Consider the following 17,733-nt stretch of genomic DNA (forward strand, 5'->3'; position numbering starts at 1 on the left):
ACTTGCTTCCAGCTTGACAAAGGTCCTTTTGCATGTCTTGTGTGGTCTGCTGGCAACACATTCTCCAGCTTTTAAAACTTATGTGGAGGATATTTTACTTTTCACTGTGACTTCCACTGTTTCTGAGATCTTAATTATGTCACTTTTTCTTGGTTTTAGTTTTTGAGACAGGGTCCCACTGCTTTACACAGGCTGGTTTTGAATCAGGGCTCAACGGATCCTCCTGCCTCAGCCTCCTGAATAGCTGAAAGTATAAGAATGTGCCCTGGCTACCATCCCTATTTCTGATGAGAAGTTAATCATTAATCTACTTATAGTTTCATGATAAATAATATTTCAGTTTTCTTTGGTTATTGTCATGATTTTCTGTCTGAGTTTTCAGTATTTTATTATAATGTAGCTGGGGTTTGCATGGCTTTTGCAATGGTTAAATCTTTCTCGCTCAATTTGAAATATTTATTTATGTGTATTTTTGTACATACATATGTGGGAGTACACATGCCATAGCATATTTCTGGAGGTCAACTTACTGGAATTGGTTCTCTCCCTCTATCATGTAGGTCTTAGGGTTTGAACTCAGGTCTTCATGATTGGTGGCAAGTGTCTTTACCCACTAAGCCATTTTGCTGGTCCTCTTGCAGTTTTATGCACCTTTCTTTCTCTCTTTTTTAAACAGAATTCTTATTATATATTGTTTGATGTGCTTAGTGGAGTTTCCCATATGTCCTTCGTTTTTTCCCTTGGATAACAGAATCTCATTTAACCCTTACTTAGTGAGGTAAGTAGCACTATTACTCTACTTTATAGATGAGATAAATGAGGTTCAGGTGAAGGACTTTTGAAGTTAAGAGTAGTAAACATGTGTGACTATAGGTCTGACTCCAAAGCTGGTACTATCTCGTCTATACTCTATTGTGTTTCTATTCTTTAATAACTATAAACAAATCACTAGGGGATTTGAGGCAGGATGCCTATCTTCTAAAGTATAGAACTTTCTTTCTTTGTCCTTTTAGTATTCTTTGCTAATTTGTTCCCTCTCAAAAGTTCATATACCTAATGTTTAATATATATTAGGCAGTTACTCCATGTTTAATGTCTATTGTTTTGAATTCAATAGTATCATGAGATTACCAATATTTTGGTTTAAAAGATGTCAATATCTTTTTGAGGACTCTGAAAACTTAATGTGGAAGCAATCATTAAATATGTGGATAAAGCCAGGTGGTGGTGGTTCACACCTTTAATCCCAGCACTCAGGAGGCAGAGCCAGGTGGATCTCTGTGAGTTCAAGGCCAGCCTGGTCTACAGAGCGAAATCCAGGACAGGCACCAAAACTACACAGAGAAACCCTGTCTGGAAAAACTAAAAAAAAAAAATGTGGATAAACTCATAAATCTACCTACTGTAACTGTTGAAAGTTCAGACAAAACAGTGAGTTCTAGTAAATAAATATTTTAACATTGAATTAGTTTTAAATATTTGTATATAGGAAACAGTCCCAGAAAAAGTGTTATCTCTAGGACTAAACATTAAATTAAAGAACTTTCAGAATCTCCAGAACAATCCTGTGTAACATATCCTGAGAATTAAAGGTTTTCATATAATCTTAATGTTCAGGGTATTATCTGCCCTATAAAGTGCTTGATTATTATCTTTAATATTCAGGATAGTGTCAATTTTAGAGTCTTTTTCTAGACTATACAGTATTTAATTATGGAAAATATTTCTATCAGTTCTCTAAATGCTGAGAGCCACTGTCTTAATTACTGTCTAATATTTCCTCTTAATTTTAAAACAAATTCCTATGTATATACATATCGTAGATCTTAGATTATGATGAAAGAAAGATCAGTGTGTATGTTTATACACATATATATGTCCAAATGTGTTGATATGCACTCTAGCAACCACTGATTTCTGCACTCCTATTTGTAGCAGATGTTATAAGGGAAGCACCCTGGACAACTGACTGTTGCTTTTTGTTCTTTCCAAACTCTATCACCAATATTTTCCCATGGAGTTTATATCCATTTATTTGATGCAATGCTTGCCATGCTATGTCTTTATCTGGAAAAAAATAAGAAAAATGCATCAAATTACATAGCACTTAATCACTCAGTTATTATTACAAGGTTAATTTGGATTAGTTTGCTATAAAATCATACTGATGTTAGACGTTTTTGTCATGCTTATAACCCCCAATTTGTATGCTAGCAAGATTAAATTAATGGGTAATAATAATAAAAATAATAATGACAAAAGACCCTCAAAATGTGTATTTGATTCAAAGATATAGAAGAAATAAGGATACATAGGGAGTGAACTGAAGAAATATAAGTTAAACATAATTATAAACATGCCTCTATCTTAGATATAGATATGAAAAACAAATTTTTCAAAATTGTTACACAAATAATAGAAGTTATTATATTATTGAGCATACTTAGCTACTTTTTTTCTTTTAGAGGGAAAGTGCTTGTGGGAATCCTAACTGGGATAATGAACTTCTTTTGCTGGTATACAGAAAATTTGTGTATATATTCTAAATTGAGAATATAGAGTGCATAGCAGGAATATTCAAAATATGGGCCTCAGAGACCATATGTAAGAAATAAGGAGGAGGTAGACTTTGGACAAGAGTCTGTGGAATTGTAAGTAGACAATACTGAGATCACTTTGTCTCAGATATGCCACAGATTTTCAAGTGTGTACTATAGCTGTTAGGATTAGTAAACTAGTCACAAATTAAGAAGTGTAAAGCTGGGACTGGGAAGATGGCTGTGGTAGCAAGATGCTTGCCATGCAAGCCTGAAGACTTGAGTTTGGATCCCTGGTACTGGAAGCATGTACCAGTAATGCTAGAGCTGAGGAGGTAATTCCTTGTACCTCACTGACCAGCCAGCCCAGCCACACCAATGAGCTCTCAGTTCAGGGAGAAAATTAAGAAGGATGAGCAACTGAGGAAGACAGACACTATAGGTTAGCTTCTGGCCTCCACATGCACGCCCATACAAGTTCACACATGCATATGTACACACATGAACATATGTATACATATACACTATACAAACATGTACACATAATAATATAAAGCTTTTGTATTGTGCATCTTTCAATTAGTAGGTTATATATATTCTGTGAAAATCCACAAAATTTTAAAAAACTTAATAGGAATTCTCACTTCTAAAGACTGAAAACCAATGGTACAAGGGATCTACAAATCTTCAATGAAATAGAAAAGACAGCACAAGGTTATATGAGAGCAATGAAAAGGGGATCAGCAGTTTTCATGTGTAAAATCACTTGCCCACATAAAAATTAGCAGAGTATTTAAATTTAGAGGCAATGAAAGATATGTCATATCTAGCTTCTTCCCACAAAAGACATATTGGTTAACTTATTATTGAAATCAGAATTACTGTATCATTCTTGCATTTGGATTAGAACACAAGCCATGCACTGACATGCAAGTGATATTGGAAGAATGTATCATCTTCCAATAATTATGAATTGGTAATGATTAATCAATTAATTAGCTTAAAATCACTTAGTCCTAAAGGAATAGGGCATAACTATATGTGTTCTGATAACAATACCAATATATTAACTATGAATAATTCTATTATAATATAGAATAGAAATAGTACTGTCAATAAAAAGAAAATAAATAAACATTGGTAGGGTAGAAAGGAAATGTCAAAACTTGGGAAATTTAGGACACTGGGGTAAGGCGGTAATACAGTATCCATAGAGACGAGGAAGTAAGTATAGGAAGTAGGATCTAGGAATACCTTCCATGAGCTAAGGCTGTATCTAATTCAGCAAGGTAATAGGTAGCTCACATGAACTGATGCTGCAATGGAGTGATTATCTAGTTGAAGTTACTTACTGGGAAAGGTGATGAAAGCCTGTCCCCTCATGCGTCCAGTCATTATTTGGAACTGAATGGGTGGTCCTGTTTTCTCCTGGAACCGAGCAAATAATGAGACAAGGTCTCTTTCTTTCACCTGAGGACTAAGGTTCTTCAGGTATAGCACCTAATACAAATTGAAAAGTGACAAAAAATATCACAGAAAGAAAGCAACTCTTTCATTATGGCCTGAATTACTTTCAGATAGGAGACTGAACAGTCATCTTATGTTATTCTCTCCAGAAAACTCCAAAACTACAAGGCCTGAAACCAACCAAGTCAGAAAGAACTCAGAAAAAAGGTGACAGCAACAATGTTCTGAAGGATATAAAAGAAATGAATGAGTAGGAACTGAGCACATCAAACAAAGCTCACTAGCAAACCCTTGGGGCAGACAATCAAGAACACATTCAATCTCCTTTAAAAGTCTTCCAAAGTCAGCTGTAGGCCAGGGAGGTGGCTCAGTGGTTACAAGTACTTGCTGCACAAACGTGAGGGCCTGATTGTCAATCCCTAGTACCTCATGTATAAAGCTAGGTGGATCCCCAGCACTTGCTAGCCAGCCAGTCGAGCTAGTTGGTGATTTCTAAACTCTGCGAGACACTATTTCAAAAAGTAAGGTGGAGAGCAATAGAGGAAGACATGACATTGACCTCTGGCCTCTATGTATGTGCATGTACACACACACACACACACACACACACACACACACACACACACACATCCTCACAAATATATGACACATATACATAAAAAAAAGTTTTAAAAGTTGGCACAGTGATGAAAATCTATAGTTCTAACAACTAGGAAGGTTGAGCTGAGACAAGAGTCCAGTCTGGGCAACATAGTGACATCTTGTCTAAAAATTAAATAAATATACAAATGAGGAAAAAAAATGAATGCATGCACAAACAGTTCAAGAACTGATAGCTTCGAGTGTCTCTGAAATAGATGTGAGTAGATAGGGTTAAGATGAGGATGGGAAGTTGAAAGCTGTTGCAAAATGAATTAGATCTTTACCCCTCTGCAATGATAGCACTGGATGAGGGCAACTCACCAATCCTGGTAGAATACTGAAGGTTAATTGTCAGAAAATGTGGAATGTCTCATATAGCTGAGGTCAAGAGTAGTGTTTTTTGAAAGCAAGGAGACTGAAGACTGCACACCAAATACTGGGAACACCTATATCTGACCACCATTCCTCTATTAGAACACGGGTAGCTCCTTTGCAAGAAAGCACAGGGGACAGTCTCGTCTAGGGGAACTAATCCCCAAGAAAGACAAAAATACTGACTTGGAATAGGGGAGTTCTCCAACAAATGATCCAGCCAGATCATCTGGTTCATTGTTATTACTATTTTGTTATTTTCATTTGGAGACAGAGTCTCACTATACACCCCAGGCTGGCCTAGAACTCACAATCCTCCTAAGTGCTGGGATTATAAAACATCACCTTGAATTCAAAGTACACAAAGGCCATGATCTCAGAGCTTCTGAACAACTTTACACTCAGAAATAAGGACAGGGATTATCAGGCATATGAGAAAGGCTTCTAATGTAAAGGATAGAAAACAGGGGCAAAAAAGCAAATGAGAGAAAAGAGAGACCATGAAGAAAACAGAAGTAAAAAACAACAACAATCTGTGACTAACACCCTTAGGAAAATATTCAATCAATTAGTAATAGGATGCTATTGAAATTTTAATAGAACAAAATATCTTATATCTTATTTAATTTATATATTATCAGCTTAAAATATTGTTTTATTTATAGTAATCACAAAGAAAATACATGGAGGAAAATAAGAATGAAATGTCTACTGACAAATGGATAAAGAGAGGGTAGCATATACACAGACTGGAATATTACTTAATCTTTAAAAGGAAAATCCTACTGTGAATGAGATTTTCTGGAAAGAAACCATACCATATGCTGAACCCTGTAAAAGGCTGAAAACTAATCAGAACTTCAACGACTGTGGAGGGGTTGGGATGATGCAGGCCCAGAATCTAATTATAGTTTATTACCTTGAGCTATCTTTAGCCACCCTTACTATCCATTCCTTGCCCATCTCTGTGTCTGACCCAGCATGCTTGTGATTAACAAGTGAAATCTTCTGAAATGTATTCACAGATCACTAGCTTCCTTTCACCCACCCAAACGCTGAGAATGCCATCAGAAAGCATGAGGTCCATGGCAGATTTCTCCAATTTGCTGTAACCCACCTACCTGATGTTTCCACCAACGTACTTGAAAATACCTTGATTTATGAGTCTCTTTGTTCTTTCGTTACTATAAAAAGTCACGAAACTGTTACCATCTTGCAGCATGGATGTGGGTAACCTGAATTTGTATTGCCAGGTCATAGTCACTGATATTTGGCTCAAGAATAAACTACCTCATCCTTTTGGAGGTAAAACTTGTATTTTTTGTTTTCCATTAATACTATCATATGCTATGACACAGATAAACTTTTAGGAGTATATGCTAAGTGACAGGAGGACAAATATTATATTATTTTACTAGGACAAAGCATTTAAAGTAGTCCAACTCAATGAAGCTAAAAGTCAACAGTGGTAAGTTACTGGAAGGGGAAAATGGGGGGTAGTTGCTTCAGTCATGGAAGATGAGAAAGCTCTACAAACAAACTTGCTATACAACACCATGCTGAAGCCAACAATACTGCTTTGGATCCTTAAATTTTTCCTACGGAGGTAGATCCAATGTATTCTTTAAACATAATACAAAAAGGAAGGAAGAGGGAAAAGTTATTTAACATAGTTTTCATTTAAAAATTAGGAAAGAATTCACATTAGAACAGAAAAGACGACAGCCAGGAAATGAATGATCTAGTCACTGAAATATATGAAGAAATATTAAACATTATTAAAGTTACTAAGCAGTAGAATCTTTAGCTCTAATACTTAACCTTAGAAAGCAGCGTGAGACTTCAGATTAGCCCAATACACAGCAGGAAGTGGCCAACGCGAAACAAACACAATGGTACTTTTGTAAACTTTTTGCTCCATAATGCTTTGTTTGGGCATTTTTAAACACTCTTGCTAGTCTTTTGCTTATATGTTATGGTTTCTGATTTTATGTTTTTATGGGGTTTGTTTTTGTGTGTGGTGTATGTGTCTGTGTGTGCATGTTTCTTGTGCTTTTTCTTTTCTTCTGGTTTCTTTATTTGCCTCTTTGTTTCCTAGATAGAGAGAAAGAAGCCGTGGAGTTGGATAGGTGGGGAGGATCTGAGAGATGAAAGAGGGAAAACTGTGATCAAAATATATTATATGAAAAAGATCATTTTCAATAAAGATAAATTTAACAGGTTTTTAAAAGGGGGAAGGGAATATGTGAGAACAGGTCCCAAGTTTCTCAGCAATTAAGAAAGAGCCATACTGACTGTTCCTTCTGATAAATATATTTTTATTTTTCAGTATTTAAAAAATATTATTTTATGTGTAAATATTATTATTATTTTATGGGAATCAAATCTGGGTCCTCTGAAAGAATAACCAGTACTCTAACTGCTGAGCCATCTCCCCAGCCCCATGATAAAAATAGTTTTTAAAAATAAAAAGGACTTCTGGTCAAGAAATTGTCTTAGTTCTTTCTTGGTTCTAGGTTCTCTGCTGCAAAAATATACACAGGTATATGTATATCTACAACATACACATGTATTTATACCACATACATATATAGAGAGACATACAGATATTGGGAGGCCCTAAAATAAGATAAGCATGCTTATGAAAGAGAAAAACAAAATCTCCTGCTATCACTGTGTAATATGGAGTTTTGATTGTACATTTTGAACTTTCTATATTATACTCTCTGTATCATTTGTAACTTGTAAAAAGCCTTGTAAATTTGACTTTATTTTTCAGAACAATTTTAGATTTACAGAAAAATGGAGATTAAGTAGAATGTCCTTATACTCCATATCCAGTTGCTGACAATATCTTACATTAGTATGTTACACTCATTATAATTAATAAACTAGTGTTGTTACATTATTGTTAATGAGCCCATTCTTTATTTATATTTCCTTAGTTTCTACCTAATGTTATTTTTCTGCTTAAGACATCATCGAGGTTACTGTATTTCTTTTAGTTGTCATGTATTTTTAAGCTCCTCTGGGCAATTTTTCAGATTTTCCTCATTTTTCACGATCATGAAAATTGTAGGAATACTGGTCAGATTTGTTTTTTATAGGATAGCCCATTAATAGACTTTTTCTGTCTTTCTTAATGCTAGACTGGAGTGATGAGTTATTGGGAAGAAAACTACACTGCAAGAGGTCAGTTTTCGTCATACTGTATCAAGCAGAAATGCTAACAGCACTGATTTGTGACTGGTGGTGTTGGCTTTCATCACCCGGCTGAGGGAGTGCTGGTCAACTTTCTCCATGACTCGCTTGTCTTCCTTTCCATAGAGTACTCTTGGGAAACAGGTCAACACAGGCCACTCATCACCAAACAGCAGGGAATCCCTAAGATTTATCTCTTCTTTACTTCCTTCCTCAATTTTTTCTTTTTTTAATTCTCAGCATCTGTACAAGACAGGGATATTCTATATTTTGAATCATCATTCAAAGTTAAGTTGTTTAGGTTGTTGCACAGATAGTTCTAGCTTTCATTATTGGAGTTCTACAACAGTTCCTGTGTTTTATGCTGTTATTTTACTTTTTGATACAGAAAGATGTACAAGGCTAATCTTACATAATTCCTGCCTGAGTTATAGGAGCAGCCATTTATTTCTCCAAAAATCTCTTGTTACATTTAGCAGAGAATGATATTAGAAGTAATCCATCCTCAGCAAGAGCAAGTTTGTTTCATTGGGGCTTATTATGCTCATACTAACCTGTATATAAATACTTCTATATAAAGTACCTGTGTCTGGATTAAATTAAATATGAATCCACAGTGATGCTCCTAAATTTAACCTACTACCACATGGATCATTTTAATTTCTTCCCTTTATTTATCTACAAATTCCAACAGTGAGAACCTTAGCTTCTCCTATCTGTCAACCATTTACTTAATGATGTATGTACAGCAGTATCAGCATTGTTAACCAGAAGACACAACCTTAGCAACCAGGGCATGGTGCTTATGTGCAGTTCCCATTTGCTGCTAGTCTTGCAGATGACACATTTCCAAAGCCACTTAGGTCAGTACCCTTTCTCCTATCTCTTTAGTGATACTGTCTTATACACACTCTTATCATAGTCTGTATTCTTTCCTGAAAGTTTCTAATCTCTCAAATGATTTTTAAATACTTGTACACATTAAGAATCTCTTTATACTGTGTAGTTTTATATATTCTCTTAAATGTACACCTTGCCTTCACCATTTTAGTATCACATAGAATAATTATATTCTCCTAAAAATGCTCTATGCTTCACTTTTTCCCTTCTCCTTTCCCCCAAACTTTTGGTAATCAACTATTGTTTTGATGCCTCCCTATCATTCTGAGTTTTCCAGAATATTTCAGAATAAAATAATAAAATGCTTTATTTTCATAGTAGCATCTTTTGTTTATTAATATGCATCTCAAGTTTATCTTTATATGTCTTTATATGGTTTGACAGCTCGGTTCTTCTTGTTGATAAATTATATTTCATTGCATCCATCTGCAAAATGCATCTATTTGGAGGACATTTTGATTGGTTTGAATTTTTGGCAATTATGAATAAAGCCATTACAAACATTCACACATCCTTTTATATATATATAACTCGGTTTTTCAAATAGTTGAATAAATAACAGAGTGAAACTTCTGGATCACAGGGTAAAACAATGTTTTGCCTTGTTTAAGAGACTTTCAAACTGACTTCCAAAGGGGCTGTAGCATTTTATACTCCCACCTGCAATGATTAAGTAGTCCTGTTGCTCTGCATTCTTAACAGTATCTGATATTGTCAGTTTTATTGTAGATTTTAGTCATTTTAGTGGGTGTTTAATGGTACCTCATTATTTCATTTTGCAATCCCTTGATGACAAATAGTAAGATTTAATTCATAGGCTTATTTGTCACATTATAATCTTTGATGAGTCATCTAGTTTTATCCTTTGACCACTTTTTAAATTGAGCTGTTCATTTTATTCATGTTTTAGGAGTTCTTTGTATATTCTATATGTAAGTCCTTTGTTAGATATGCATGTGCTGTGAAATATTTTTACAATATATGGTATGTCTTCTATGTATTTCAAACATGTCTTTCACAGAAAAGTTTGTAATTTGAACAAAGTATAATTTATCATTTTTTGGTGAAAAATACATCAGAGACAAGGCCACTTAGATTTTATCCCTGTTTTCTTCTAAATGTTTGAGTATTGTTTTCTAAATGGGTCTATGACATATTTTCAATTAGTTTTTATGATAGAGGAAAGGTTTGTGTCTAGTTTTGAATTTAGATATCCAGTTGTTCTAGTACCGTTTGTAGAAAAGATTATTATTTCTGCATTGAATTATCTTTGTCAAACTTCAATTCAGTATATTTGTGTGGACCTAATTTTGAGGTTTCAATTCTGCTCCACTGACCCATTTGTCTTTTTCTCCAAAATTCCACACCACATTAGATTATAGTTAAGTCTTGAAGGTAGGTAGTACCAGTTGCAATGTTGTTCTTCAATATTGTGTTGGACATTCTCGATCTTTTCTCTTTCCACATAACTTAGAATCAATTTGTTAATATCCACAAATAGCTTGCCAGAATTTTGTTGTGATTGTGTGGACTCTACAGACCAATTTGGAAAAAAATGACATTGTAACAATATTAGATTTTCAATCTATAAATGCAAACTATCTGATTTTACATACCTTTTTTTAGAGACGTTCAAATTTCCAGCACATAGATTCCAATATGTTTTGTTAAATTTATATCTAAATAATAATTTATCTCTCTTTTGTGATACTAAATATTTTTAAACTAAAATTTTGAATTCCTTATTTCCTGTATATAGGTAGAAAACTGACTTTTTTCTTTTTTCTTTTTTTTTTTAGTTTCTTTAATTAATTAATTTATTTATTTTACATCCCAGCTGCAGCTTCCCCATCCACCTCTCCTCCCAGTCCTTCCTCCTCCCCCGTCCCTGTTCCCACCCGCCAATCCACTCCTCCTCTGTTTCTGTTCAGGAAAGGGCAGGACTCCCATGGATATCAACAAAACATGACATAGCAAGTTGCAGTAAGACTATCCAAATCCCTATTTATTAAGGCTGGGCAAAGTGACCTAGTATGAGGAGTGGGACAAAACACCAGCCTCCAGAATGGGAAAAGATCTTCACCAACCTCACATCTGACAGAGGGCTGATCTCTAAAATATATAAAGAATTCAAGAAACTAGACATAAAAAAACCCAAATAATCCAATTAAAAATGGAGTAGAGAGCTAAACAGAGAATCTCAACAAAGGAATCTCAAATGGCCAAGAAACACTTAAAGAAATGTTCAACATCCTTATTCATCAGGGAAATGCAAATCAAAATGACTCTGAGATTCCATCTTACACCGGTCAGAATGCCCAAGATTAAAAACACAATTGAGAGCTCATGCTGGAGAGAATGTGGAGCAAGGGGAACACTCCTCCAATGCTCGTGGGAATGTAAACTTGTACAGCCACTTTGGAAGTCAGTGTGGCGGTTTCTCAGAAAACTGGAAATCAATCTACCACAAGACCCAGCTATACCATTTTGGGCATATACCCAAAGGATGCTCAATTATACACTTGCTGAACTATGTTCATAGCAGCATTATTTGTAATAAAAGCCAGAACCTGGAAACAACCTAGATGTCCTTCAGCCAAGGAAAGGATAAAGAAAATGTGGTACATTTATACAATGGACTATTACTCAGTTGTTGAAAACAGACTTTTTATGCATAAGGTTTGTATGATACAAACTATACTTACTTAATAGTTGCAGTTTGCTTGATTTCTGGTTGATTATTTGGGATTTTTAACAAAATTACCTGTGAACAATATTATTTTTTTCTCTTCCTAATCCATGAACTTTCAATTTCCTTCCCTTTTCTTATACACTTCCAGTATACTGTCAATATGAGTGGGTAAAGGAGATATTCTTATTTTGTTCCGGACCAAAGAGCAAAGTATCTAGTTTCTTTCTACCAGGTATGATGTAGCTGATGATGTGTTGTAGCTATTCTTCACTAACTTGAGGATGTTCTCCTTTTTTTCTCGTTCACTGAGTTTTAAAACATGAATGGACGTTAAGGCACTTTTTTCAAATGTATTTTCTGCATCACATGAAATGAGCACATGATTTTTCTTATTTAGGTTACAGATATGGAATCAATGAAATCTACACTGATTTTCAAATGTTGAACCAGCTTTGGATGTTTGTTGATAATGATTTGTAATTATTTTCACACATTAATGAATTCTATTTTCTAATATTTTAAGTTATAACTAAAAATATTTGAAGAAAACATATTAATGGTTTCATTCGCATATATTAATTATATATAATAATAGATTTCATTATGATACTCAAAATGTTTTGATTTAGGACTTTTGCTTCTATGCACAAGACAGGAGGTTGTAATTTTCTTTTACTGTAATATTTTTAACTGGTTTCTGTAATAAGCTAAGTTTCATTTCACAAAATGTATTCCCTCTGCTTCTTTTTTACAAAACGAGAAAATCATTTTATTTTATTTTCGTGTTTTCTTTCCTCTATGTTCTTCCGTTACATAGATCTGAATTATTAAGCTCTCTAATTGTCCTAGTCTTAGAAGAATAATTTTATTGTAACAAATTCTCTACATCCTTGTTCATCTGAGAACTGTTACTCTGTTTCCTCTTTATTGAAAGGATGTTTTCTGGATAGACTTCTGGGTGGGTGGGATTTTTCTCTTTAAATATAAATATTTCTTTTTTTTAAACATAAATATTCCATTCCATTCTCTTCTTGCTTGTGTTGCCTTGTGATAAGTCTGATGTAATTATCTTTGATCCTATATAAAGTATTCCTTTTTTTTCTTTTCCTTGCCTTTCTATAGTTTGATATGTTATGCTTAGATGTAGTTTTTGGTATTCATCTTCTTAATGTTCTCTGTGATTTCTGGATGTATGGCTAGTAGTCTGCCATTAATTTCAATAAATACTCAGAAATTAGTAATCTAAATAATTCTCTTCTTGTTCTTGTTCTTATACATGTGACACACACAATAAAAATAAATCTTTAAAAAATTAAAAATAATCATTATAAATAAATACAGAAGGCAAAAATATCAAATTATGGACAAAGGAATAGAAAGCTAACTCACAGGGGGTAGAAGAAGGGCTAATAAATGTAAAAATACATGTATATCTTTATTGGAAATGAGGAATATGAAATTTAAAAAATAAATTACCTTTCCAAACTATTAAGTAAAGTTAAAAGTCTAATATAAAGTCTTGGCAAAGAGGTGAGGGGAATCTCTGAAATACTGCTTGTTAGAAGTGGAAGATACAGATATCCTGTATCAGTAATTTCATTCCTAGGTATGCAACCTAGAACAGTAATTCTTGAAATTCCACTCTTAGATCAATAGTGTCAGCATTTCCTGGAAACATGTTGGAAATGCAAATTTTCATACCCTTTTCCAGAGACACTAAGTCAAAAACCTGGTGTTGAAGGCCAGCAATCTATATTTGAGTAACTTCTTCCAGTGCTTTTCATGTACACTAAAATGTGAGAACTATTACAAAAGAGTGATATATTTTTCAATATTTTGCCTGAGATCTACAGGAGGAACATGCATTAAACACTGTAGCCCACATATACTACCCTTCTTCCTATTTAATTGTATGGGATACACTTTGATCTATTATTCTATTGTATTGTATTCTATTGTATTCTATTCTATTCTTCTATTTATTTCCTTAATAATAAACCCTTGCTGCTCTGACCTATGAATCGTAACTTAGTTTTGAAAAACATTGTCTAGGAGGAATGTTTGTATATGGGTAATAAAGAGATGTGTACAAGCCAGGCCTGGTGTTTTTTTTTTTTTTTTTTTTTTTTTTTGGTTTTTCGAGACAGGGTTTCTCTGTGTAGCTTTGCGCCTTTCCTGGAACTCGCTTTGGAGACCAGGCTGGCCTCGAACTCACAGAGATCCGCCTGGCTCTGCCTCCCGAGTGCTGGGATTAAAGGCGTGCGCCACCACTGCCCGGCTCAGGCCTGGTGTTTTAAGCCTAGAATCTCAATGATTTAAGAGGCCAAGGCAGGGTAATCACAAGTTCATGATTACTTGGGCTACAGAGTGAGTTCAAGGTTAGCCAATGCAATTAGTGAAATCCTGTTTCAACATAAGTGAAAAAGAAGTCTATGGATATAGCTCAATGGTAGAGAATTTGCCTAGTATTCACAAGGTTTTAGGTTCAATCTCTAGTACTGAAAAAAAAGACAATATGCATAACAATGTTTGTTACAGCTTTATCTGTAGTAGTAAAGTAATGGGGGGAAATAAGTCATCAAGAAAATAGACAAATGAGTTACAGCATATTCCTATAGTGGAATACTAAATAGTTCCTTGTATCATTAGAAATATAATTTTAAAATATTGGGTACATTGAGTCAAAACAGTAACAGAAAAATATATAGAGTATGACATCATCTACGTAGTTTTAAAATGTATTAAATAGTATTTATGAATATCTATGAATATTTATGGATATCTAAGATGTACCTTGGGTTAAGATAGGGTCATGTCTTGATAAATCCTTTGTAAGTTGAAAATATCCTAAGTTAGAAATGCACTTAATATATGTAATCTATGGAACACTGCAGTTTAGAAACCTAGTACTCTGGAGTGTCAATGGTTTCTCCTCACCATATATGGCTAACTGTGAGCTGTACGTCACTGTGGCTGCCCAGCATCTCTAAAGTACTATAGCACCACAATGCATATGGCTAGCTTGACAAAAATAAAAATTCAAAATCCAGAGTATAGGTCCTACTGAATGCATATTTTCTCATACAATTATGTAAAAGAAAGTAAATTTAACTATCATTAGTTAGGGACACTTGCATACAGTTTTACGTAGTAAATACATAAAATTACCCATGGGAACAGAACTAGCAAATTCAAAATAGTGGTTAAACCTGAAAAGAAGGAAGAATGGGATTGATGAAGAATACATGCAATTCTTTAGGTATATCCCTAATTTATTCATGGGATAATTATTCTTTGACATGTTAGTTACAGCTCATGACAAAAAGTAAATGAAAGTCAAGCTACCCTTGGAACAGGAGTAACATAACAAAGTCAGTCAAAGTACTCCAATATCCCTCCATCCATTTTTTTTTTAAATCAGGGAATGTTACTATTTTTAATTCTGTCTTCTTAAATTAGACAAAAATTAATTCTTTAAGGATTTGTGCTGTTAATGGTACCTGCAACCAAGTGGTCAATCACTAGGAAATTGTTGGTTACTTTTCCTATAATTCAGAGCTTCTAGTGGGTATGCGCTAAATCTCATTATTTAAAAATTTTGAGGGGACTTTAGAACCTAAGAAAGGCACACATAACATGGTAGGAAATAGGCTACTTAAATAGTATGTGGAAAATGAAGGTTAACGTAAAGGACAAACAGAATACCTATGTCATAATCTTTGGCATAATCAAAGGTAATTTTAAAATGCTCCGTTAGGTAGAGGTAAATAAAGTGAAAACAACCCATGTTGTGTTCTTGATTTGGCCTATACCTTGTTTGGTTCCCCTGGGTTATATGAAGAAAACATAGGGATGTTTCGGATCTCCTCCTCTGACAAACGGCTTCTCTGGATCTCATCTTCAGGGATAAATTCTATTGGTTGCGTCAGCTTCTTACGCCCAGTCCAATACTGCTCAGGTGGAAAATCAATAACTTTTGCAACATGGTGACTGGGGCCTTTACCCTGTGCTGCCTGTTTTCCCTTGTCCTGGAGTAGTGATGGGTTCTCAGCTGTGCCACTATCACCCACTGATGTAGCTGAGACCAGTGAGTGGGAAGCAAAGGGTTCACCTCTCATAAGTTGGAACTCTTCAAGACGTTTTTTCATTATAGTCTCGTGGTAAAAACCTTCCAGGTTGTTCATGGGATCACCTTTGTTCTTCCTTGGGGGTTCATCTGGATCAAGACAAAGAGATATGGAAGTTCTACAAAGCCTCCCCAGTACAACCTTTTAAAAGTTAATAAAAATTAAATTCTGGATCTCAGATACAGAACCTCTTTTAGGAAAGGTTTTTTATAACATGTAGCAAATGTGTGTGTGTGTGTGTGTGTGTGTGTGTGTGTGTGTGTGTGTGTGTGTGCTTGCACGCATGCACAAGCACATGCATGTACATGTGAGTGTGCATGTAACTTAAAACTGCATCTTGAGCAACGCCAATACATGGCAAAGTAAGGCACCCAGAAACCTCAAGCTCCTACAAGTATACATACCTCTAAATCACAAGGACATTTGAAGAACAGAACCAGGATGGCATGTTCATATTCATGAACTTAGTAATTCCTAAGTATCACTTAATTCCAAATTTATATTTAAATGACCTTGATTATTTCAGTGACTTTTTAAATACTTGGTTATTTAATCAAGATCTAAATCAGTTTTTAGCTCTTATAACTTTTAAATCATTTTTCTGTCCCATCCCCCATCCCTTCATTAACTTTTCTCCTCCACCCATTGATATTATACAACCATTACTTGTTTTGTAAACAAATTGATTTAATGAAGTGTTTTCTGATGATAACTTGTTAAAAATTTCTTGTATTTCTTGACAGTTAAATCTAGTCTAATCTGTTGTCATTGGTCACTTGTATATACCTTTTTTTTTTTAAATCAATTTGGGTCAAATTTGGTGCATTTCAAATGCCCAACATATATATAACTGCTCTTAAATACCAGATTATCCAGAACAGATAAAGACCATTTACAATATTCTAGAAAGTTACATTAAAGATGGTTTCTGTAAAGAGTTAATTAGATTCATGTTCAATATTTAAGGCAAAAAAAATCATAGAAGTGTATATTTCCTATTGTACCATGCCCCAAAGCACATAATGTTCACTGGGCACATTTTTAGTGATGCTGAAATTAATCTGTGAAATTAAGTGGTGCTTGTCACATCCCTCAATTATTATGTACTCCCATTCACCTTTTATATAATGGGCTTTATATCCATTGGTAATTATTGTTTAGCTCTATTAACTTACTATGAATTACAAAATGGAGCTTCCTTGACTCTTATTTCTTATAACCATCAACTTTTTATTTTCCTGAATATAGCTTATATAAGAAAAGCAGGATAAATGCTTGATTCTATCTGTTCTTCATTATTTAAGACACTAAGGAACTATTACTTTAGAAGTACCTAATGGTGACTAGTGGTTATCTGCAGTACAATTATGAAATCACGTGTTATTATATAATGTATGTATTTCAATTAAATATAGTGATTATTTCTGGTAGTGGCCAAAGCGTCCCACTGAGAACCCATACAAAGTCCCTTAAAGCAGCTCCTATACTGCTTTCTGATTCCCTGGCACACCCAAGCTTATCTTGCACATTTTCTAACTTGACCCTGGACTATTTTTCCGAGGATCCCTGGTTCCTTTGAATGAAATGCACGTGGAAACTACTGTTGTTGAGAGTGTTCATTGTTGTTACTTCTCAGCCTTTACATTAAACAAAGCTGGGGTGTTTTAGAGTAGAAAATAGATCTTAAATTTATAAGAGCATTTCCAATTCAGATTTAATATGACAAGGTTTATACTTAAACTCTCGTTTTAGACTTGTATTTCTTTTCTTTTCTTTTTATTTTTTTAATTTTTTA

At 34.3% G+C, this 17,733-nt stretch overlaps 1 protein-coding gene across 1 annotated transcript in view; it reads right to left on the reverse strand.

Annotated features, from left to right (window-relative positions):
* Positions 1-1,383: 1,383 nt before the first annotated feature.
* Rbm41 (RNA binding motif protein 41) overlaps positions 1,384-17,733 on the reverse strand; it is a 49,203-nt gene continuing 32,853 nt past the window's right edge. The window contains exons 6-8 of the mRNA XM_059250321.1: positions 15,624-16,079; positions 3,890-4,037; positions 1,384-2,067 (exon numbers count right to left, since the gene is read on the reverse strand). Coding sequence (XP_059106304.1) covers positions 1,901-2,067; positions 3,890-4,037; positions 15,624-16,079 — 771 coding nt within the window. The 3' untranslated portion in view covers positions 1,384-1,900. The remainder of the gene's footprint in view (positions 2,068-3,889; positions 4,038-15,623; positions 16,080-17,733) is intronic.

The sequence above is a fragment of the Peromyscus eremicus genome, chromosome X (assembly GCF_949786415.1).
Source record: "Peromyscus eremicus chromosome X, PerEre_H2_v1, whole genome shotgun sequence".
Taxonomy (NCBI): Eukaryota; Metazoa; Chordata; class Mammalia; order Rodentia; family Cricetidae; genus Peromyscus; species Peromyscus eremicus.